Consider the following 24461-nt stretch of genomic DNA (forward strand, 5'->3'; position numbering starts at 1 on the left):
AACCTGTGCTCCACTCCCCAAGCTGGACATCTTGGTACAAGGTTGTATCTGGCCCATAGGAGTTCTTTTCTCCATTCACACAATGACCCCACAGTTGACCAAGCCATGCTCCAACAGTTATGGACGTCTGAAAGCTAAAAGACAAGTAGATGTTTTCCAGAGGGACCAAGGAGGTGGAACAGCATATGTGAGGCCTGAGAATTTTTAAAAAGGCCTAACTTGAGGATCTAAAGGAAATTCAGTGTGCATGCAGTATGGAGTTCAAAGGGAAGACTAGCAAGAGTGAGGCTGGACAGGTATTCATTACAGCTGGCATTTCCTGTGAGTTTACTAGTTACACTGTGCTAATGGCTCTCCATGCATTATTTTATTGAGATCAGAGGTTAAGTGACTTTCCCAAAGTCATATGTTAGGAAATAGTGGAATTGTGATTCAAAGCCAGGTTTTACTCTGGAGCCTGTGCTTCAAACCACTTGTTCCATGGCATCCAAAGACTTGCAGAGGAGGGTTGCAAAGGGACAAGACTGAAGGCAGGAAGACCAGTTAGGAAATAGTTGCATAAACCCAAATAAGAAATGCCAGGGTACTTAAGATGGCCTTGGAAATGGGAAGGTGTGGATGGATTCCAAAGAGATTTAGGAAGTAAAGTCTACAGGACATGGCGGTTGTTTGAATATGAAGGATGATGATGAGAAGAGGGAGGAGGTAAGGAGGATTCCTTATTTTGTGTCTTTGTGGATGGCATGTCGTTTGCTGAGGAAGAAGACAGTGAAGGAGGAACAAGGTTGGGAGGAAGGTGAGTTTAGAGTCTGTCAAGTTGGAAGCACCTGTGGGACATCCAGGTGGAGATGTCCAGTCGACAGTTCAGTGCTTGGGCCTAAACCTCAGGAGAGGCTGTATAGTTAGTCAACATTGGCATGTAACTGGTAATTAGTAATTGACCCACAGAGTGGGTGAGATAGTGTGTGGAGTGAGAAGAGCAGAGAGTTCCTACTAGGATAATCATGCTGAAGCAGAAGGACCATTCCCTAGATCCAGCTGTAGAGTTTGGTAGAACATAATCCAACCCTTGATTTATCTGCATCCTTTACAAGAACTATTCTTCAAAGGTTTATGGAGTATCATATTATAAATGGAACCAGAAATCTGGGATGAGGAGGCCCCGAAAAGGGTGGGGGGGAGTACAATAATAAATAAAAATAAGTGGCCTTCTCTGACATTTTTGTTTGATTTGGAGTCAGATTTAAACTTAAATATGACTCATTCTGTATTTTCCATACAAACATATATGCTGAATAAAATAGCATTAATAGTATTATAATACAAGGAACTGCTACCACTAGGCCAATTCTGTGCATTATTCACACGGAAGAATGAAGGGATTAAAATCCAGTGGCAACATCAGTGGAGGCCTTAGCTTATCAATGGCCTCTTTAAAATGAACATGGTCCTTCTCTGATATGGGCAATTGAAATTTTCTGTACCTTATGTGAAGTGCTATAAAAATGAGGTGCTAAGCCATGCCCTCCCCACCTGCTACCCCTCAGCCTCTCTAAATGGAAATTCTGAGCCACTTCTGTTTCAGTCATCATAACAACATGGGATTTAGGCTTAGTTGAATTCATTTTGTTTCTCTTTTGTTTTTAGAAAGTACTACAGGCGGTCTCTGCATGATGTGGCTTCTGAAGACTCAGGAACCACCTGCCTCACTAGTCTGCAATGGAGAAGGCAGAAGTGGAAATTCAAACACCACGGTTCCATTCTGTTACTAATTCTGTAGACATGTGCCTCCACCGCAGGGAGTAAGTCACACCAAGGGGGAAAGTTCTCAGGGGCCCCCAGACCACCAGCACCCTTGTCCCTCCCCCTGGAGAGAAAGCAGAACTATGGCATTTTATAGCTGCTGTTGGATCTTCTTGGCTTTTACCTGGTGTACTTCTGCCTATGGGCCTGACCAGCGAGCCCAGAAGAAAGGGGACATTATCCTCGGGGGGCTCTTTCCTATTCATTTTGGAGTAGCAGCCAAAGATCAAGATCTAAAGTCGAGACCGGAGTCTGTGGAATGTATCAGGTAAGGTCAGGAGCCACCTTGGAGAGTCTTTTCTCCTCCTGGTGGTTGGAGAAAAGCTGTACCAAACCCGAAATAATTTTTTCAAAGTTGGTTCTCTCTTTTCAAAAATGGTGATTGGTAACCATGCTGAAGCTTATTATTCCCCCCACCCCTCATTTTTTTAAAAGAAATTTTTCCAAAAATAAAATGTCAAAGATACTGAATAGAAAAATCCATGGCCTGTTGGAGCCGTGCTTGGTCACTTGGTAACTGAGTCATCATTGTTCACCTGGAGGCTGTGTTACTTAATGGAAGACCAAGTACCTAGAAAGAAATTTATTGTAGGTTTTGCAAACCTGAGGAGTAAAATCTCCTAATGACCTTAAGTGCTGCAGTGGTCATAATACCTGAGTGTTGGCTGCCTCACTCTTATTTTTTTTTAAGGATTTTAAAGCTGAAGGAAACTTCAGTGGCTGGCATGACCTGGGTGTCTTCAAAATGCAGCCCGTAGCATTTGGAATCACTCCCATTAGAATTCTTATAGAAAGCTGAAATCCCCCTGCTAACACAGAATCCATCTACGTAGATAGAGAAACACAGAATCCATCTTAACTCTCTCACTGGACTCTCTCTTCGGCCATTTGAAGACAGCTAACATGCCCCTTGAATCATTTCTTTTCCAGACCAAATAGTTTTCTAAATAATTGTTTCATGACATGATTTTCAGACCCTCACCATTCTGGATGCCCTCTCTCTGATGTTCCCTAATTTATCATGACTCTTAGAATATGGCATCTAATACTAGGTACAATTCCTTCAAACAGTATCTGACTTCTGCAGAGCACAGAGGGCTGTATATCACCTGCCTTAATCTGGACATCAGAGACCATTACTGCACCTCAAGTCTTGACCCATCTTCTGAGAGAGAAGAGCACTTTCTCTTGAGATTTGCAACTTCCAGAAGGGATCCAGCACTTTCCCTTGGTCTTCCTGATAGCTAGAAAACGAAAATGAAAACTAGAATCATTCCAACAAAACTGGATTTCTGCTCGTGTTCTAATGAGGTCTCACAAATTAGATAACATTTTCACTTTTTTTATGAGTGCAGAAAAACTAAGTGTAGAATTTCACTGATACTGTTTATATCCTTCACGTAACCCATGTGGACAAATATCCTTTTTGTTGCTCCCTTGCTGGACAGAGTTGTGCAGGTGCCACATACATACCTGAGATCAAGCAAGAGCTTGTTCTGAAATAATATATATATATTTTTTAATTGTATTAAAGAAAGATAGGAAAATCAGTTTAGCAGTATAGACGTTTTAGGTAATGAAAAATTCAGTAATAGATCTTCATAACTTTGCAGGTTTAAAAAAAAAATGAAGGAAACATGAAGAAAATGACTTAGAGAAAATGTCACATTAAAAGTTAGACCAGGACCTTTAGGAACCTAACTGATACAATGAAGTATAACAGCTTGTATTTCTTTCCCCCTGCCTTTGAGTTCAAGTCATGAAACCCACGAGAGAGAACCTGCAGAGTTGTTAGGTTTTCTTCTCTGGGCGCTGATACACTGACTCAGAACATTTATCAAGCTCTCACTATGTGCTGTGTCCTGGAAGAGTGAAAACTATGTCACTGATCCTGTTTCTCTTTGTTAATTTGCTTGATTTTTATTTAAAGTAATGTTCTTTGAAAAGCAATGCATGCTCATTTTTTAAAATAGAAAGTATAAAGACAAAAGCACACAATTTTAAAACTCATCATTCTACCACCCAGAAGTGACCACTGTTTGTGAACAGCCTTCCTATGCATAATATTTGTTTGCTTGTTTGTTTATGAAGATGATATCACTCGTTTCCCTTTCCTCTTCTACCTCCAGGAATGTCAGTTTAAATTTGTGGCTCTGCAAATCTGAAGTTATTTTTAGCTTCTTATGTATTCAAATCCTAATCTATTTATATTTTCCCTGGTCCTTTTTTTTTTTTTAATCTCTGTATTACTTTTACTAAAGTACCTCATATCGGTTACTTCAAATTCTTTGTTGGATAAAGCAGATACAAATGATTCATTCTATTACTAACCACAGTCCTTGTTATTATTGGTCCCTAACTCTGTGTGAGGCACCATGCTGAGAATTGTGCATAATTATCTCATGCTCACAGCCACCCTCTGAAGTAGGTGTTATCCCCATTTTACAGAGAGGATTTTGAGTCTCAAAAAACACAACATCATGAAACCAGAGTAATGGAACCAGGTTCAAACCAGCTTTGCCCAGTCTGTACTCTAAAGAAGTTGACCAGAAAGCCTCTTGCTTTCTTCCATTTCTTTCTTCCAGGTATAATTTCCGAGGATTTCGCTGGCTACAAGCTATGATATTTGCCATAGAGGAAATAAACAGCAGCCCGGCCCTTCTTCCCAACATGACCCTGGGATACAGGATATTCGACACTTGCAACACTGTTTCTAAAGCCCTGGAAGCCACCTTGAGTTTTGTGGCCCAGAACAAAATCGATTCTTTGAACCTTGATGAGTTCTGCAACTGCTCAGAGCACATCCCCTCTACTATCGCGGTGGTGGGAGCAACTGGCTCAGGCATCTCCACAGCGGTGGCAAACCTGCTGGGGCTCTTCTACATCCCCCAGGTACCCGTGCCATCTCAGATGGGGTGATGTGGGCAGGGGCCAGGAAAGCAGCCTGGGAGGATGCTACACCCAGTGTCCATACAGTTTGCTATTTTCCCTTCTCTGGCTTTACTTTGGCACAAAAGATCTTTTAATTATCTGTATCATGACCACTGGGGATTTTTGAGACCCCAGAGTCAACAATGTCAACTGGGCCTTCACAATTCTTCCAAAATTCTTTTAAACATAACTTGTATAAAACTTTGTCTTTTTTTCCAAAGGGTTCAGTTATTTATTTTCCACTCCATTCCTTCAGTATACGGCCGTTCTTCTGCCTTTACTAAAAGAAATGAGACCAAATGATGTAAATCCCACCTTTCAAACCCAAAATATCTGCCCCAAATCCTAGTCCCTTAAAAGTCTCTGCCTCTCTCTCCTCTGGTTGAAGGTTTAGCTCGGAGGAAATCAGAGCATATTTTCTCACAAAATCGGAACTTAATCATTATCTTGCACATTCTAGAAATGGAAACTATTCTATTTCATTCAACAAATACTTGTAGAGTGTATATGAATAAGCAGTTTCCACCCTGCAGGAACTCAGCCTGGACAGGGAAATAGATGTCTGCATTTTCAGATACTAACAATTCACTGAAATAAGTGCTTTCATAAACATTTGTTCAAAGTTGCATATGTTTTTCACCAAAAAAAGACAGTGAACTCTAAATGCCATCTTATAACCTGATTTTTTTCCCATTAACACCATAGAGCAAACCTTTTTTCACGTTAATATTTATAGGGCTGTAACATCATTTTATAATAGTGAAAAATTGGAAACAACCTAAATGTCCATGGGTGGGAGAATCAGCTCAATTGTGTTGCATCTCATATATCAATTTTTAAATTTAATTATATATCACACCTTAAATTATTTTCTTCAGTGTCTAGTATTTAAAATTTGTAAGAATACCTTTGATAGATTCACATTTCTATGCTGGGAGGTCTCTGTTTCCTTGGTGATAGCCATTATCCCTTTTTATACATGTGGCAACTGAAAAAGTCTCGTCATCATTTCCCGAATCCTTACTTCAGGGAATTAAAGGTGTTTCCCATGGGGAAACCCTGGCTCTATAATCTTTGTGCCAGAATGATCTGACAAAGCCCACAAGAGTAAATGTGTTGGGCAAGATGCAAATATGCATCTTTATATTTGGCATATTGCGCAGTAGTATTTTAAATACACAGTTAAAGCAGGTTGTCACAGCCAACAGACATAAGATGTAATTGCCATCAAGTAAATAAAGAACACGAAGGGGAGGGTTTTAATTCATTGCGGTTTGGATGAAATATAAGGTTAAGTTGAACTTGAATTATAAAAATGCTGAGAAGATTATAATGATTATCAGTCAAACCAATGTAAGTGTATCTGCAACAGTGGTTCTCTGTCATGGCTGCATGTTGGAATCACTTCAAGAGCTTTAAAAATACTGATGCCTGGGACTCATCCCCCAGAGATCCTGGTTTAACTGATATGAGATGCAGCCTGGGCCTCAGGAGTTCTGAAAGCTCCCTCGATGAGTCTAATGTGCAGCAGAGCTGGGAACCGCGCCCTATTGGGTGAAGGCAGAGGCCCCAGTTGAACTTCTTATGCCACTCACGCCACCAAGTGGATGGAACAAGCAGACCAGCTAGAACAAGTTGTGGTTAGAAGTTTTCTGAATCATTCATGAAACTCTCCCCTCTTACAATAAAAAATTTTGTGTGTTTTTAAGGGGTTTTTTTGGGGGGGAGTGGGTAATGAATTGGTATTTATCCCCACTTTTATAGCTTGCCTTTTAAAAAGTGGACATATATTATAAATGCATCCTTTAAGAGAAACATATCCATGGAGGATATGTTTATTTGTAATTTTTATATCTTTAAAGCCCTTTTTGGCCCATTTTTCGAAAGAGTATCAAGAAGTAAGCAATAATGAATGAATTTACAAAAGGCCTGGGTAGACTTTTCATTTGCAAAAACCTGATCAAGAAGCCTGTTGTTTGGGTCTGCAAATAGAGCTCTCTAAAAACAGTTACATCTCAACAATTACTTAATCTAACTACCTGCCTCATGAGGTGTCACAGTAGAGCAAGAAGGAGCTTATTTTAATAAAAGGAAAAAATCACTTTCATATTATAACTCTCAAAATCAAAGCTCTTGTCAGAAAAATAATGCCTGCTCATTAACAAAGTTGGACCAGGTCTTTCATGTATCAATGTCTTTTATGTTTTTGATGTAGAAACTATTCATTAATAAGAAGAAATACATAGAAAGAATTCATTTTAAAGCACTGAACATTGAAAACTAATTGTTTCAATCAGTGAAAAATATTAAAAAGGCATTCCCCCAAATTTCTTCAACATGGTTTTCTTAAGAAGTTTTAAATCTCTCTAGAAAACTGGAGAACAAGAGATATTAAATGTTCCTTCATTACCAAGAAGAAATTCCATTCAGTGTAAAAATGTTTTGTCCTTCATAGAGAACAAACGTATGGACACCAAGGGGGGAAAGTGGCAGGGGGTGGTGGTGGTGGTGTGATGAATTCGGAGATTGGGATTGACATATATACACTAATATGTATAAAATGGATAACTAATAAGAACCTGCTGTATAAAAAATGAATAAAATTCAAAAATTTTAAAAAAAGAGTTGAAAGACAAGACTGCTAATGGCAAAAATGCTGAACGAATGCAGGGATGAAATATGAATAAACCTCAAATTAAATTAAAATAAAAATACTTTGTCCTTCAGAAGAAATGGTTCAATGACTTGGAACTTCCTAACTGGTGAGCCAAGACACACAGGAGTGCTGCAGATAGGCTGAGATACCGACCCTCTCCAGGTCTGGGATGGTGGGTGGGGTCTAGGGTGGTCAGAACACACCCACAAGGGCTGGTCAGCCTCCTCCATTCACCCCACCTTCTATGTTTGCCACAACTTGAAAAGAAATTGGGAAGCTCTGCACTAACGAATGCTTTACATGATATTTGGATACTTCTTCAGGCAAGAATCTTTTACCACAAAAGGTAAGGCTTTCTACCCTTGGTGACCCACATCCATGCTCAAATATAGTACTGGCTATGTCCTAGAAAGTGGAAACACATCAAGGCAGCTTCTCCAGAGTTCCTTTTCAGCCTCTTTTGGTTTTGGAGACCCACATCAAAAGCCTGTCAAAAGGCCTCAACCACCAGCTGAAATTGCACAGAGGAAAGGGCTGCCGGTGGTGGTTGAACTCACTGAGAAGCCAGGAGAGGAAAGGATGTTTTTCTGACTATATTTAATGATGTACGTCATCATGATTGTGATGAAGGGGAATTGAGCCTAATGAACCTAAATGGCTAATTGAGCCTAAATAATAAACAGTTCTTAGAAATGACTGCAATTGAGGGTACTTTTATCTAAAGTACTGCTGGCGTGGAGGAGGTGGGGAGATAGGGGAGGGGAGAGAGGGAATAGCTGGAGACTGGAAGAGAGAAACTAGGCAGAATAAGAAAGGGGAACCCCAGAGGCTTCTCTAAAGAGCCTTAGGTTCATAACCCAAAGGGAACCTGATTCTTTCCAGAAGTAAGTCATGGACAAAGTGTTCATTATAGTAAAGGGGAAGCTAAAATGTTCAAATGAGAACCTGGACCCCACAGGCAGAAGATACGTACATGGATATATTGTAGCCATGAGGTAGCACAGAGGAAGTTAGGAGAAACTATGGAACAGTGCATAAAGGTTAAGTAGATCCTATTGTTGTTGGGTTGACTTTATGATCAGACCCATTTTTGAAGGTAGCACTGTGAAGGATCACCTGCTGGGAATTAGAATGCTCCTTGATAGACTGACAGATGCTTGAGTGCTCACACTGGAGAGGAATAGATTCTGGTTGTCTTTACTCCTTCATCCTGTCTGCAGTGACAAGCGTTTGATATATTAGATCAGTGAATGTTCAAAAAGCCTCCTCCACACAGTCTGGAGGCTCACCTGACACCTCAATCACTCACTCATTCTGTGTTCTTTCCAGGTCAGCTATGCCTCTTCCAGCAGACTCCTCAGCAACAAAAATCAGTTCAAGTCCTTCCTCCGTACCATCCCCAATGATGAACACCAGGCCACCGCCATGGCTGACATCATCGAGTACTTCCGCTGGAACTGGGTGGGCACAATTGCAGCTGATGATGACTATGGTCGGCCAGGCATCGAGAAGTTCCGAGAGGAGGCTGAGGAGAGGGACATCTGCATTGACTTCAGCGAACTCATCTCCCAGTACTCTGATGAGGAAGAGATCCAGCAAGTGGTGGAGGTGATACAGAATTCCACAGCCAAAGTCATCGTCGTCTTCTCCAGTGGCCCAGACCTGGAACCCCTCATCAAGGAAATCGTCCGGCGAAATATCACGGGTAGGATCTGGCTGGCCAGCGAGGCCTGGGCCAGCTCTTCCTTGATCGCCATGCCTGAATACTTCCATGTGGTCGGAGGCACCATTGGATTCGCTTTGAAGGCTGGGCAGATCCCAGGTTTCCGGGAATTCCTGCAGAAAGTCCATCCCAGGAAGTCTGTCCACAACGGTTTTGCCAAGGAGTTTTGGGAAGAAACATTTAACTGCCACCTCCAAGAAGGTGCTAAAGGACCATTACCCGTGGACACCTTCCTGAGGGGTCACGAAGAAGGTGGTGGCAGGATAAGCAACAGCTCCACTGCCTTCCAACCTCTCTGTACAGGGGATGAGAACATCAGTAGTGTCGAGACCCCTTACATGGATTATACACATTTACGGATATCCTACAATGTCTACTTAGCCGTCTACTCCATTGCTCATGCCCTGCAAGATATATACACCTGCATACCTGGGAGAGGGCTCTTCACCAACGGTTCCTGTGCAGATATCAAGAAGGTTGAAGCTTGGCAGGTACATCCTTCACTTAGATGGCAGTTCACTGTGTAATAAAGCAGAGTTAGACTGATCCAAGCAAGACAGATTAAAGTGGTTACCTCAAAAAGCCAATATTTAAATGAGGTCACTAGATGTAGCCTGGGATTCAACTTGCCTTTTCAAACGTCTGAGCAACTGACTTCTGCAAAATTGATAGTAATTTAATTTGATTATCTGTTTGAACCCTTGAGGTCAACTATTCTTTAGTCTAGTGGTTCAAAATATCAGGAGTATGGTCCCTAAATGTTTTTAAATATCCTGGGACAGATTTAGTACTGAGTGGAGTGTTTTTATAGTGCTTAAATTAAATATATTGTTCCCTTGTACGTAACAAGTATTTCTTGAGTACCTATTATATTCCATATACCAAGTGTCATAAAACCATAAAATTAGTGTCACTATGTTTAGCCACCACTTTTGCCATTATATTACTCAAAATATAATGTGCTGGACCCCCCCATAAGTCAACTAAGCTTAGGACACAAGCAAATCAAGGGCACAGAAAAAACTCTTCTTAAAAGGATATTGGATATTTCAAAAAGAAACACTGAAGTAGTTGTCATAAAAAATAATCAAAACTTAAGTGGAATCCCTACACTTTAGACTTGTTTTGTATTCTTCAATTATATGCAGGAGAGACATCATAATCTTTTTTATTTCATAGAGCTTCTGAAGATAAAAGTCTGGCCCAGCTTATATCCCATGGAGCTGTTCATGTCTTGCATATGTACCTTGATTTTTCAATAAGACCGTGTTTTACGCTCCTTTTGTATTTTCCTCAGTCCCAGACTGAGCTATCAGAAAGTGCATGATGGGGAGTGGGACGTGAGGGGAGGGTGTGAATCCCTGAATATGGGTTGAATGACTCAGCCTCCAGCTTCAGTTATGGCTCCCCCACTTACTGGCTGCATCATCTCAGGAAAGACACTGCTCTGCTCAAGTCAGTCTCCTCATCTGTAAAATCACCCTAATACCCAGCCTACTTTCCAACCAAGTTTCTTTTGAAGAGGAAATAAGATGATATATGTAAAAGCAATTTGTAAATTTTCAAACTCTTAAACAGGTGGTGATTATTTTAAGTAGGATTTCAATATGCCTCAAATTAATCAATCAACTGAGTAAAACATAATAATGAAACCAGCTTTGCATACAGAACCCAACCACCACAAATCCTTGGGAAAAGATGCCAAGAAACAAAGAACGTACATCCTATGTCAGTCACTTTAGAGATTCTCATGGGATGAGGAGTGACTGTCTAGGCTGGTAGAATGAGCCAAAAGGACCTACAAGTTCTTAGCCCTTCTCGTGCATGGGACGTCTCACTCAGGCATCATTGTTGGCTAAAGTTTCTAATCTTTATGAGGGACTGAAAGTTTCCTTCCTCGCATTGCACCCCACACACTGCCTGGCAGAGAAAGGGAGCTCTAAAGAAGGTCAAAGACCAAAAAGATTTCAGGAGCCATGATGCTATAGAGTGGAGTTTTAAGAAAGAGGAATAAAGGGACAGTCTTTTAGTAAATACTAGTGTCTTTCTCTCTTCCCTTCCATGTCTCCCTCTCCTTCTTCCTCTCCCTCTTGAAAAGCCTATGGGGGGAAAAAAGCCTAAAGAAAAATCCCAGGGTGGGATTGAAGGGAAAAGAGGCTTCCAGTAGGTAGGTTGACAGTTCTGCTCTTCAGAGACTCCTCTCCCAGACAAGGAAGTAAAATCCAGATGGCCAAGGTCAAAGCATGGGCATATGAGAAAAAAAGCCAAGAATTAGGCTATAGTCAAGGGTGGGACTTTCAGCTGCATGAAATAGAAAATTCAAACCAAACTGGCTTAAACAAAAGAAGGAACATTATTAGCTCACAATACTGAAAAATCTCAGAAATACCCCAGGTACAACTAGATGCTCTCATCTTCATCTCTTTGTTCCTTTTCCTTGGGCTTAGCAGTTTTCAGCCTCTGCAGCAGCTTCAGGCTCATAAAATCCTTACTGCTAGGCTCTCCTTACTTCCCAGGATTTCTTGGAAAAGTCCCGGAAACCACGTTGATTAGACAGCCTAAGATCACAAGTCCATCCCTGAAGCTAGGAGTGGAGTTCTCCCAAACTACTTAGACTGAGAGTAAGAGGGGGGTTGGATCCCCAAAGGGCAATCAGAATGCTCTTACCGAAAGGAGGAGGAAAGAGTAGCAAAGTGGCCAAAACAAAAAGTAGCCAGTACACAGACACCTCAGCTGGCCCTCGGACAGGTAAATTTGTGTCCTCCTGGCTCACACACGGTCTGGCACAATTCATCCAGGAGAGGAGACAGATAGCAAAATAGGGTCAGAGCTCTGGGGAGGAGCAACATGTGGGCATTGCCCAAAGTGTCCTGTGTGCTTGCTGTAAGTCTCCTTTAAGCCTCAGGAACCCAGACGGTTGGGTGGGCATTCTGGAATTTAAGCTCTTGGCCATGTCTCTGTCTATCAGGAGATGGACCAACAATTCTTCACTCTCATTACTAACACCTCCATGGAAACCTATCACTCATACAAGCTATACAATCTAATCCAAGTATCTCAGCCTGGAATTCCAGCCCCACCTTCTTTCAGTTCTCTTATAAGCCAATCTGCCTGGCACCTCCCCACAAGCACTTACTAGTTTTTGGCACAGTACTTTTACCTGAAGAGCTATCAAGTTTTGTCTCCTCTATCATTGTCCACCATGAACGTTTAACTCTTTTTCAAACTTCACTTTCTCCTGGAAGTCTTTTCAAATCATACTACCCCACACACACTTGCTGACTGTGCTTTCTTCCTCGCTTTTGCTGTTTATGTATATCCAAGTTAATCTTCCACAGCTCTTCAGTTAACCAAAATAGATTCTTATCAACTAAACTTCTGACTAAATAAGGTCAATCACAATCTTTTTCTTTTGTTGATCTTTTCTCCCCCTAACATTTATCAATCAAGTCATATGCCTTTAAAGTAACACCAACCAACAGGTAACTTAAGAGCACACAACACCCAATTCCCTCCTGACCTCCACAGAGACCCCAAGCCCTTCTCACACCGTTCCTCAGCTCTCTCTTCCCTCTGATTCCTCTGCAATACTCTGAGCTTCATACAAGCAGGAACTATGTCTGTATTGTTCAGCACTGTGTCCAGAACACCTGACACCTGAATATGCGTAGAATAAGTGAATGAATGAATGAATGAGTAGCAATCTAGTTGATTTGACCTGACAACATGACATAGAGTTCTTTGCAGAGAATTATCCTACCCAATAACCCAGCCTTGAATCAAATGACTCTGGCCAGGGTATTCTAGACTCTGATTAGATGAGCCTGGGCCACATGCCTAATGATCAAATTTGAATGGAACATCATGTAAATAAGTAGGTAAGGAACCACCTGCTTCCTTCTCTCAGGACAATTGTGCACAAGGCATGCTTCCTACTTTCCCCCACCTTACACCAACCACTCACTAGTCAAAAAATAGGCATGCATGGGAATTCCCTGGTGGTCCACTGGTTAGGACTTGGTTAGGACTTGGCGCTTTCACTGCTGGGGCCCAGGTTCAATTCCTGGTTGGGGAACTATGATCCTGCGAGCTGTGCAGCGTGACCCCCCCCCCACCAAAAAAAGGCATGCATGGTGAAAGAACCATGGTGATAACAGAAGTCAAATGGAATTGATCTGACCAGGAAGTTTGGGGGAAGGGGATGAATTGAGGTGAGAGCCAGAGGAGATGGAGGGGAGATAAGAAAATATGACTGAGGTTAGAGAAAGCAATTGGTCCTGGACTTCCCTACACTTAGCACAGGAAGTGGCCAAGAAGCAATAGGCTCCTTATCTCTGTGAACTGTCCCTCATTATTTATGTGAACGGGGTGCTTCGTGCATTCCATCCTATTTTCCCTCTGTGCTAAAAAGTGATACCATATGTAAGCTCTGGAAATTCTAGTTTCTAGTCTTTGGCTTAATTCAATTGACCTTTAGAGTACATACCAAGAGGTGATTCCCATTTATGCTTATAAATGAGCAATAATTTGACTTTAAAACCCTTTAGAGGAAATACCCTAAAAGGCCACAAGATGGAAATATTACCACATAATAGATAATACATGACCATCTAAGTGACGCGTGTTATGCGCACCTGTCCCTCTTTTAGTATGTCTTTCTCAGTGTTTGGTTTTCTTTTTGAGCCTGTCAGTCTCTGTCTGTATATTATATTCTACGTTTAAGTCTTTCTTTTAGCTTTTTTCTTTTCTCTTCCCCTTCATTTATTTTTTCTTTCTCCTCATATTTCTCTCCAAATAAAATAACTTAGAAGTGTATTATACAGAATTATAATCTCAAGTATCAACAAAATTGTGTATTTTCTTTTTTTTTAATTAATTAATTTATTTTTGCTGTGTTGGGTCTTCGTTTCTGTGCGAGGGCTTTCTCTAGTTGTGGCAAGCGGGGGCCACTCTTCATCGCAGTGCACGGGCCTCTCACTATCGCGGCCTCTCTTGTTGCGGAGCACAGGCTCCAGACGCGCAGGCTCAGTAGTTGTGGCTCACGGACCTAGTTGCTCCGCGGTATGTGGGATCCTCCCAGACCAGGGCTCAAACCCGTGTCCCCTGCATTAGCAGGCAGATTCTCAACCACTGCGCCACCAGGGAAGCCCCCCTTGTATTTTCTTTTTTAATGGAACTATTAGTTCCTTCTTTTAAAATTCTCAAAAAGCAAAAAAAAAAAAAAGGGAGTTCCTTGGCGGTCCAGTGGTTAGGACTCTGCACTTTCACTGCTGAGGCCCCAGGTTCAGTCCCTGGTTGGGGAACTAAGATCCCACAAGCCTCACAGTGCAGCCAAAAATAAAAATAAATAAATAAATAAAATTCTAAAAAAAGAGTGTTTTCTCTGGGAGAAATATCTAAATTATTTTTTAGCTTATGTTGCTTTTTTGTGGTTCAGTGGTTATCAATTTAAAGATTCCCTATAATTGATTTTAAGGGTGAAATTGTTCCCATCTCCACCTTCCCTGTTATGCAAGGTATGATGCAGAAAATTAGGTGCTCAAGTGCAAAACATGCAAGTCAACACGCCAAAAGAAATATTAAAGATGCCTAAAGAGATGACTTAAAGACATGACTTAATAAACAGGTAATTGATTATTAATGGACAAGGTGCACATTTTGATTAGAAAAATGCAACACTCGTGATCTTGCTTGCATACCTGCTGTGAGGATGAAACACTACAGTACTATGCAGGTTAGGATTTGAAGTAAGGAAGAAAGTAAAAGATATCATCTGAATAGGCCTTTAAGGATGAATAAGATGTGTGAAAGGGATCCATTCCTTGAAGGAAATGTCAAATGCAAAGGCAATTACACAAAACAACACAGGTAAATCACAAAAACATCATGCTGAGTGAAAAAATCTGGACTGAAAAAAAAAAGTACAAATAGTATTGTGCAATTTATATGATAGTCTATCTCTAATGGTAGAAAGAAAACAAGCAGTGGCCTAGGGCTGCAGATGGGGTGAGGACTGACTTGAAAGGGACATTAGGGAACCTTTTGGGGTGACAGTAGTGGTGGATACACAGGCAAATACATTTGCCAAGACTCAGAGCTACACTCTTAAAATGGGTGCATTTTATCCTATGTAAACTGTACCTCAATAAAGCTGATTAAAAATGGAAAACAGTGGAAAGCCCCCAGGGAAGGGGGCTTGCACGGGGATCTGAATGCCATTCAGTTTGGACCACTTTTCCTATTACTGCCTCTTGGGTTGCCACAAGCATTATATATGTCTCTACCATCCCATTTTTAAAGTATGTCTATCTTCTCAACCTAAATTTTACACTGTTCAACCTGTTGTAACTAGAGATAGACAACCTAGTAGATGGGCTATATAATCTAAGTATATAGTGTAATGGTTGAGAGTTTGGACTCTAGAGCCAGACTAACTGGATTTAAATCCCAGTTACTACCTAACATAACAGCTTTATGGCCTTGAGTAGTCACTTAGTGTGCTTGTGCCTCACTTTCCTCACCTGAAGAATAGATACCTCTACCTGAAACTTATGAGGTTTTTATGAGGATGACATTAGTTAATATGCATACAGTGCTTAGGATACTGCCTGTACATAATAAACGATTTTTAAGTAATATTTTGGCCTTTTTTATAAAAAAAAAAGGAAGCCTCATCCCTCATGCAATTAGTCTGAATTACTTTATCATAGCTAATTGAATAATTCTGCTTCTCTCTATGTTAAGAGACTTCCAGTCCTACATTTTAGGTGTTGGTTGCTCCCTTCATCCTTCAACTGGCATCCTCCTGTCACATTCTTATATGGAACAGTTGTGTTTGGGACTTACCCTTCTCCTCAAGCAACTCCCAGCTGTTACTCCAACATTATTACACTATGGTGATTCCAACTCTCTTTTTCCTCAAGAAAGTGGTGGAGGTTTTATAATCAGTTTATTCCATGTTTTGAATGGTTACTGAGAATTAAATTATGCCTATAGCCGAAAACATGACATGCAAAATATAATATTTAGCTCGAGCTTTCTAAAAAGACCACAAAGGAAATATTTCCTCAGAAAAACCCAAGATGCCTCTTTTTCCTTCGTGAAGAGCAAGTTATTTTATCCTATGAAAACTGTAATTTACTTAAGTGTGATAGGATATATCTATCCTACCACACTTAAGTAAAATCTTGTAGCACATTTTAAAGCAAATTCTAGTATTCCCCTGTTTGCTTGTTTGCCTGCTTGTTTGTTTGAATCTAGAAGTTTGATTTTTCGTTTTAAATCAGAAACCAAGGACTTAGGTTACATTTATAGCTCAAAAGGAGAAATTGTGTTGGCCCTTAATCCCATAGTATAATTGTAAGTATTCTGCTTTTTAATATATAGGTTTAAATTGCAACCAATTATATAAAAGCCTTAATTTTTATGGTCCTTCTGCCTATGTACTCTTTAACGAATACAGATCTCACGTTGACCTTGTTTTTCTCATCTATGCTCAGACTGGTGAAAACCTCATTCTGGGCACCATTTGACAAACCTAACAGTGTTGATTTAATGTTTACTCTATTAACCAAAACCTTTAACACACATAGTTTGAGTAGCCATTAAAATTCAGGCCCTCTACAAGTCATTAGGAATACAGAAAGGAATAAGAAAGCATCTGCTTTAGAGGAGCTTGGTCTAATAAACTGTAGGTATAAATTTTCTAGCCACAAAGATTCCAGGGTGCTTTCTTTTCTGGATAAGATGTTTGCACTACTAACTCTTACCTTCTGCCTGTCTTTATCTCCTGTCCCATTTGTGGCTAGAGTTACCAGGTCTCATTAGTAAACTCCCAGCACCAAGTATCCTAGAGGTCACCTTGGTATCAAGGTTTCTACCTGCAGCTGAACGTCAGCTCCACCAATGAAGTCATATTTGTATATTTTAAATCCCTTTCTATACTTTCGTTTTTGGAACAGCTTTACTGAGATATAATTCATATACTATATACAGTTCACTCATTAAAATGTACGATACAATGGTTTTTAGTATATTCACAGAGTTGTGCAGCCATAACCACAATCAATTTTAGAACATTTCACCATATCACAGCTGTCACTCCCTACCACCTCATTCCCCCAATTCTTTTTTTCATTTATTTTATTTTTTTAATTGAAGCATAGTTGCTGTACAATATTATTTAAGTTACATGTGTACAACACAGTGATTCACAATTTTTAAAGGTTATATTCCCATTTATAGTTATTATAAAATACTGACTATATTCCCTGTGCTGTACAATATGTCTTTGTAGCTTATTTTATAGCTAATAGTTGGTACCTCTAACTCCCCTACCCCTGCCACCGCCACTCCCCGCTTCCCTCTCCCCACTGGTAACCACTAGTTCTCTATATCTGTGAATCTGTTTCTTTTGGTTATATTCACTAGTTTGTTGTATATTTTAGATTCCACATATAAGTGATACCATACAGTGTTTGTCTTTCTCTGTCTGACATATTTCACTTAGCATAATGCCCTCCAAGTCCATCCACGTTGCTGCAAATGGCAAAATTTTGTTCTTTTTTATGGCTGCGTAGTATTCCATTGTGTGTGTATACTATATCTTCTTTATCCATTCATCTGGTTTTTTATTAATTTTTGCTGGAGTATAGTTGCTTTACAATGTTGTGTTAGTTTCTACTGTACAGCAAAGTGAATCAGCTATATGTATACATACATCCCCTCTTTTTTTGATTTCCTTCCCATTTAGGTCACCACAGAGCACCAAGTAGAGTTCCCTGTGCTATACAGTAGGTTCTCATTAGTTACCTATTTTATACATAGTAGTGTATATATGTCAATCCCAATCTCCCAGTTCATCCCATCCCCCCTTCTCCCTTGGTATCCATATGTTTGTTCTCTACATCTGTGTCTCTATTTCTGCTTTGCAAATAAGATCATCTATACCATTTGTCTAGATTTCACATATAGTGTGTTAATATACGGTGTTTGTTTTTCTCTTTCTGACTTACTTCACTCTGTATGACAGTCTCTAGGTCCATCCACATCTCTGCAAATGGCCCAGTTTCATTCCTTTCTGTGGCTGAGTAATATTCCATTGTATATATGTACCACATCTTCTTTATCCATTCATCTGTCAATGGGCATTTAGGTTGCTTCCATATCCTGGCTATTGTAAATAGTGCTGCAATGAACATTGGGTTGCATGTGTGTTTTTGAATTATGTTTTTTTCTGGGTATATGCCCAATAGTGGGATTGTTGGGTCATATGGTAGTTCTATTTTTAGTTTTTTAAGGAGTCTCCATACTGTTCTCCATAGTGGCTGTATTGATTTACATTCCCACCAACAGTGCAGGAGGGTTCCCTTTTCTCCACACCCTCTTCAGCATTTATTGTTTGTAGATTTTTTGATGATGGGCATTCTGACTGGTATGACCCAATTCTTAAATAACTACAAATCTACTTTCTGTATCTATATATTTGGACATTTCTGGACATTTCATATAAATGGAATCATAACGTATGTGGTCTTTTGTGACTGGCTTCTGTCATTTAGCATGTTTTCAAGGCTCATCTGTGTTGTAGAATGTATCAGTACTTCATTTCCTTTTATGGCTGAATAGTGTCCCATTGTATGACACATTTTGTTTATCCATTCATCCAACTGATGGGCTTTTAAGTTGTTTCCACTTTTTGGACATTATGAATGATGCTGCTATGAACATTCATGTACAGTTGTTGTGTGGACTTATGTTTCATTTTTCTTGGGTATATACATAAGAGTGGAATTGCTGGGTTGAGTGGAAACTCTATGTTTAACTTTTTGAGAAAGTGCCAGACTATTTTCAAAAATGACTGCACCATTTTACATCTCCACCAGCAGTGTATGTAAGATTCCAATTTCTCTACATTCTTATCAACACTTGCTATTACCTGATCCTATGCTTTTTGATATGAAATCTAGCCTCTTTGCCTTGACTGTTCTTTGCCTCTCAACTTTATTTTCCCTTGTTCTCTAGCACTTACATAAATTTTGAGAAGTTGGTCTCTTCACTGACTCCATAATATTGATACTTGTTTTCCCATGTTGTGCCCACTGTCTTTAATATCTTTCTTCCCCTTGTCCTTTGCCACTACAAATTCCTACCATACCTCAAGCCAGTGCTGACCATTTCATCCCTTTTTAATGTCCATCTCCCCTGAGTTTCTCTGTACTTAGAGTTGATACCCCATAAGTTAGGCATTAACTGTATTTTATCTTGCACTGTTGGCTCTATCATCCAATGTCTTATATCTTATCACCCTAATCCATAGGTAAACTCCATGAGAACTTTATTACTATTACATCCTGTACTACTGCAGCCCAGTTCAGAACACACAGTGGATAACCTATAAATATTTGTTTGTTGATTGATTCTAACAGTATACAAATCTAACCTTGTATTTACAATGAGTTTTTTAAGAGAAAACTTTTAAATGATTTTGATTGGTTCCCTTTTCTTTCAAGGTAGGTTATGGTAGAAATCGCTAGCCTGTGCCAATAGCAATGCAGAAGAATTATAGCCAGTGATGATCTTTGAGTCACTTTTCTGTCCAATCTAATGTGGAAGATGACCATTTAATTATGAAATGATCTTATTCCAGTTCCGCTTCCAATTCACCCACTGTTGTCTGGAGAGTTTCACTGCAGAGAAGCTGTAGACTGAGAAAAGGAGGGAGGGAGTTTGTTGCCTGGAGAATAAGAACCTAGGAATTGAAACCTGGATAGCAGGAAGAAAATTTATGCTAACTACTCTAGCTTTACTGCTACTTGTGCTTTTTAAAGTATTCTTCAAACAAGAATGATGCTTTTTAAAAATATATTTAATGAGGAACTATTACTAACAAATACCTGCCGTCAACCCTCAACAATTTATATTGGAGGCAGGAGGGTGAAGCAAAAAGCACATGTTTAAATCACAGCTGGAGAACTTTCTAGCTTTTGACTTTGGCAAGCTTCTTGATCTCTCCATGCCTCGGTTTCCTCATCTATAAAATGAAGATATTAATAGTTCCTATCCATAGATTTGTTATGAGGATTAGATGAAATAGTGTGTGCAAAGCATTAGTACAATGTCTGGCCCATAGGAAGTGTAAATAAGAGGTAGTCCCCTACCTCTCCACTCTTCTCATCTTTTACACACATCAGGGCAAAGGCAGAGTTAGCATGACATGTGGAAAGGATATGGTGAGGATAAAACATTTGCACTAACAAGTAGTGGTAGTTACATGGGACCGAAGTATGGAAGGCTTGGGAAGCTACCTAGAGAAGGTTGAAGCATATTGCATCTGAACCATGGTAGGTCCCCAGTAGGAAGTAGGAGGGGCATGGTTATGGAATGGAGAAGGGAGGATTATTCATATCAGAAAAGTTCCAGAGTAGGTGGGAAGAATAAGGTTCTGAGTACTACAAGAGGGGTCAGCCTTATAGAGCAGAAGGAACGTGTGTTCCTCTAAGAGAAGGAGATGTATCAGGACAGGAATTTGTTAGGGTAGAGACAAAAGGATGTACCCCACTGCGTAGGAGGAGATCATCCCAAGAGCAAGGGGACAAAGGGAGGAGAGTTGGAGGTATAAGAAAGGAGTATGTCAGTGGCACCACCTCTCTGAGGGATGTTTTAAGGACTCAGTAAAAATGAAGGGAAAAAAGTAAGATTGATGACCACTGAGGAAGGCTTGGTAGGATTCATTCTCCATCTTTTTTGAGGATGACTCAGCAGCTCTGGTTGCAGAACAGAGGAACAAGCCATCAGGGAGTAAGGGGTCCCCTTCCCCCAACAGGTCTGGGACGAAAATCAGGGCAGCCAGCATCTGCCAGGGCAGCAGTGAGAGCACTAAAGGAGTAACCACACACACCAGTAATCACACAGGTGCCCAGGGTGCTGTGCCCATGCACACATGTGGCCGGCCACAGACTCTATCCCCAAACTCATCCTAGGGCTGTTTATGAGCAAATTCAGGTGGCTCCTTTTCTTCATTTGATTTTCCTTACAATAAATGCTTACTTTAAAATAAAGTCAATACGGATATAAATTGTTTAAAAGCTGTGTCATCTCTGGAGTGGAGTGGAACATGAAAGGTGCCTCCCTTTGTCACACATGTGGATAATAGGTGCTGGGCCCAAAGTTTTCCCAGTGTCAGATCAGATGCTGTTTTTTTAGGTACCTTAAAAGTTATGCTAGGGGGGCTTCCCTGGTGGCGCAGTGGTTGAGAGTCTGCCTGCCAATGCAGGGGACAAGGGTTCGTGCCCCGGTCTGGGAAGATCCCACATGCCGCGGAGCGGCTGGGCCCGTGAGCCATGGCCGCTGAGCCTGCGCGTCCGGAGCCTGTGCTCCGCAACGGGAGAGGCCACAACAGTGAGAGGCCCGCGTGCCGCAAAAAAAAAAAAAGAAAGAAAGAAAGATAAGTTATGCTAGGGAATTCCCTGGAGGTCCAGTGGTTAGGACTCTGCACTTCCACTGCAGGGGGCACAGGTTCGATCCGTGGTTGGGGAAGTAAGATCCCACGTAGCGTGGCCAAAAAACACAAAAAGCTATGCTAAAAGGGAGAGGGACCTCTAAATGTACTCCTGGGGTACGCCAAACCATAGAACAGAAAGAAGTTCATACTAGAACCTGGAGATTCCTGCAGCCTCTCTGGCCCAGCCCTCTCATCCTGCAGGTGAGGAAACGCACTCAGAGCCAGAGAGTGAGAAAGCCCCATGAGTCGTGAGGTACAGTGGAAGTGAGCACCCCTACTCTCACAGTCTGGACTGCATGTGTTTCACTCTCTCTTGGTGCCTCAATGACCCCCTGGCCCTGGGCAGGTCCCGCATGAAAGATAAGCTGCAAAGTGCCCACTGCTCCTTCTTGACCAAAGTCAGGGGCACACAGGAGGCAGAGGCAGGAGCCTAATGATGCTGCAGTGGAGCAGAGCCACTACAAACGCAGGCTTGGCACCACTTACTAGCTGTGTGACCCTGGACTAGATACTTCTATTTTCTGTGCCTCGGTTTCTCCATCAATAAAGTGGGGGTAATAGTACTATTTGTTGTGAAGATTACATAACGAATATAAAGTATTTAGCATTATGCCTCAAAGGTAATAAAATGACTAGTAGGGTTTAGTAATTATTATCATTACTTTTTTTGTACAAGGGCTTTGTGACCCTTAAAACCCTGTAAAAAGTAAAGGATTGGCCATGATTATTACAACAATGATGGCCAAGACTCCACTCACAGCCTGTTTCTTTCTTCCTTCCACCCTCTCTCTGTGACCTTTGGCAACAAGACACTTCTACAGAAGCAGTAGCATAGGGAAAGATGGTGCAGAGGGTAAGAGTACTTACTCTTTCCAAAGCCCACCTCAGAAGACACCAGGGATGGCTCCGGCTTACAAACCCTGCCCCCTTCCTGGACACCGCCAGGTGATGGTGCACCTGCAAAAGTCTTGATTTGGCCAGTGGCCATGGTGAGACATATTCCTTTTCCTTTCCTGACTTCAAGAAAGTGTTTCCTACCCCAGTTACAATTTGAGTATCAAATAAAGTTGAGTATCAAAGTTCATGGGTTACCAGGGCTGCCATTAACACATATAAGTACCTTAGTGTGAATTGCAAAAAGGCCTCTCTTCTTCAGGTCATGTGCCTTCCACTTTGTTTGAACAAGATAGTTTACTGTCCTGTGTAGCACTCAACCTACATAACCATACATGGCAGCCTGTGGCTTACATTCAGAATATTCATCTCTGTTCTTTAGGTCCTGAAGCACCTACGGCACCTAAACTTTACCAACAATATGGGGGAGCAGGTAACTTTCGATGAATGTGGAGACCTGGCAGGGAACTATTCCATCATCAATTGGCACCTCTCCCCAGAGGATGGCTCCATAGTGTTTAAGGAAGTTGGATATTACAATGTCTATGCCAAGAAAGGAGAAAGGCTCTTCATCAATGAGGAGAAAATCCTGTGGAGTGGATTCTCAAGGGAGGTACGTGTTGTCCATCAGGATACCAGATGCCTCCACCACAGGCAGAAACTGTGCTGGGCTTTGGGAGGGCCTTGGACTTCACCACTGGACTTCCAGAATCATGAGTCCACTTCCCTCAACTCACTAACTGCATTGCCAGGGCTCCCTGTGAAATCCACGAGTGTTTAGTGTACAGAAGAGAATCTTCAGAACCTGAGCCCCATACTTATTATACTGAAACAATTTTATTATTTACAAATCTGACTCCTTGGCTAATAATAGTTTCCTTGGCTAAAACTTTCCCCAACCAGAGCAAAACATCACTCAAGGCAGGGCATGAACAATTCATACAGAGGTAGTTCCCTGTCATCCAGATAGCTCAGGACTGACGTATAAGTCAAAAGGACAATTTATTCTCCTGCTATGGGAGACCTGTAACAAATAGGAGGATGCTTGTGACCATGATCAGGACCCCCTTACATGAGTATCACTGCATCTAGAAGCTTGATTAATAACCAGAAGCACATTACCCAATGAATATGCACTTAAGGAAAAGACACATAATATGCTGAAATAATAACTATTCCATGATGGTTGCTTCCTAGAATACAGTAGGCTGCTGAGGACCCAGATCCTCTGTAGAAACAGACCCTGGACCGGGCATCCTCTTTAACTCTCCCAAGAAGCCTGGATGAGACCCACTACATTTCTCTTTGCATTTGCCTTTCTATTATCACCTTTGAGTGTCTTGAACCACTTTTTATAACATGACCAAAAATTCAACTTCAACTTTTTACCAAATGCTTCTTAGGTTGATGGGTTTCTGATGAAATACTACAATTTCACTGTTTCCCAATATATAGGATAAGTCACCCACGAGAAGTTCTCCTATAGATAGCGAATATCATCCACAGTGTGCAAGTCTTTTTTAGCTTCTACCTCAGAGGGTGGATTCTCAATTATAAACATGTCATAACCTTTTCCAGACAGAACTTTTGGGGTTCCAGAGGTTTTATCCCTCTCTCCACTAATTATACTCTTGTCTAAATTATCACAAGTTTCAACTGACTGAGAAGTCTAAATTAATCAGCTATATTATCAAGTCTTCCCTGCTGTTGACTCATCCAGGTTATATTTTACCTCCATTGATGCACATAATTGGTGTAGATTGAACCATTTTTATTTTGTTATTTTGAGGTTTTTGCCATTCACAGCCTAACAGAAGCCAAGAGGGAAAGCTACTAAACTCATTTTATGAGGCTGATATAATCTTAACACCAGAAACAGACAATAACAGTACAAGAAAAGACAATTATAGGCCAATTTATAAACATAGATGTGCTCACATCCTAAATAAAAT

General features: G+C 40.9%; 1 protein-coding gene across 2 annotated transcripts in view; it reads left to right on the top strand.

Moving 5' to 3' along the window:
* The first annotated feature begins 1886 nt into the window (after positions 1–1886).
* CASR (calcium sensing receptor) overlaps positions 1887–24461 on the top strand; it is a 28851-nt gene continuing 6276 nt past the window's right edge. For both annotated transcript variants that reach the window (XM_060099931.1, XM_060099932.1), the window contains exons 1-4: positions 1887–2071; positions 4389–4695; positions 8720–9604; positions 22892–23122. In XM_060099931.1, coding sequence (XP_059955914.1) covers positions 1887–2071; positions 4389–4695; positions 8720–9604; positions 22892–23122 — 1608 coding nt within the window. The remainder of the gene's footprint in view (positions 2072–4388; positions 4696–8719; positions 9605–22891; positions 23123–24461) is intronic.

Source organism: Mesoplodon densirostris, chromosome 5 (genome assembly GCF_025265405.1).
Source record: "Mesoplodon densirostris isolate mMesDen1 chromosome 5, mMesDen1 primary haplotype, whole genome shotgun sequence".
NCBI classification, from domain to species: Eukaryota; Metazoa; Chordata; class Mammalia; order Artiodactyla; family Ziphiidae; genus Mesoplodon; species Mesoplodon densirostris.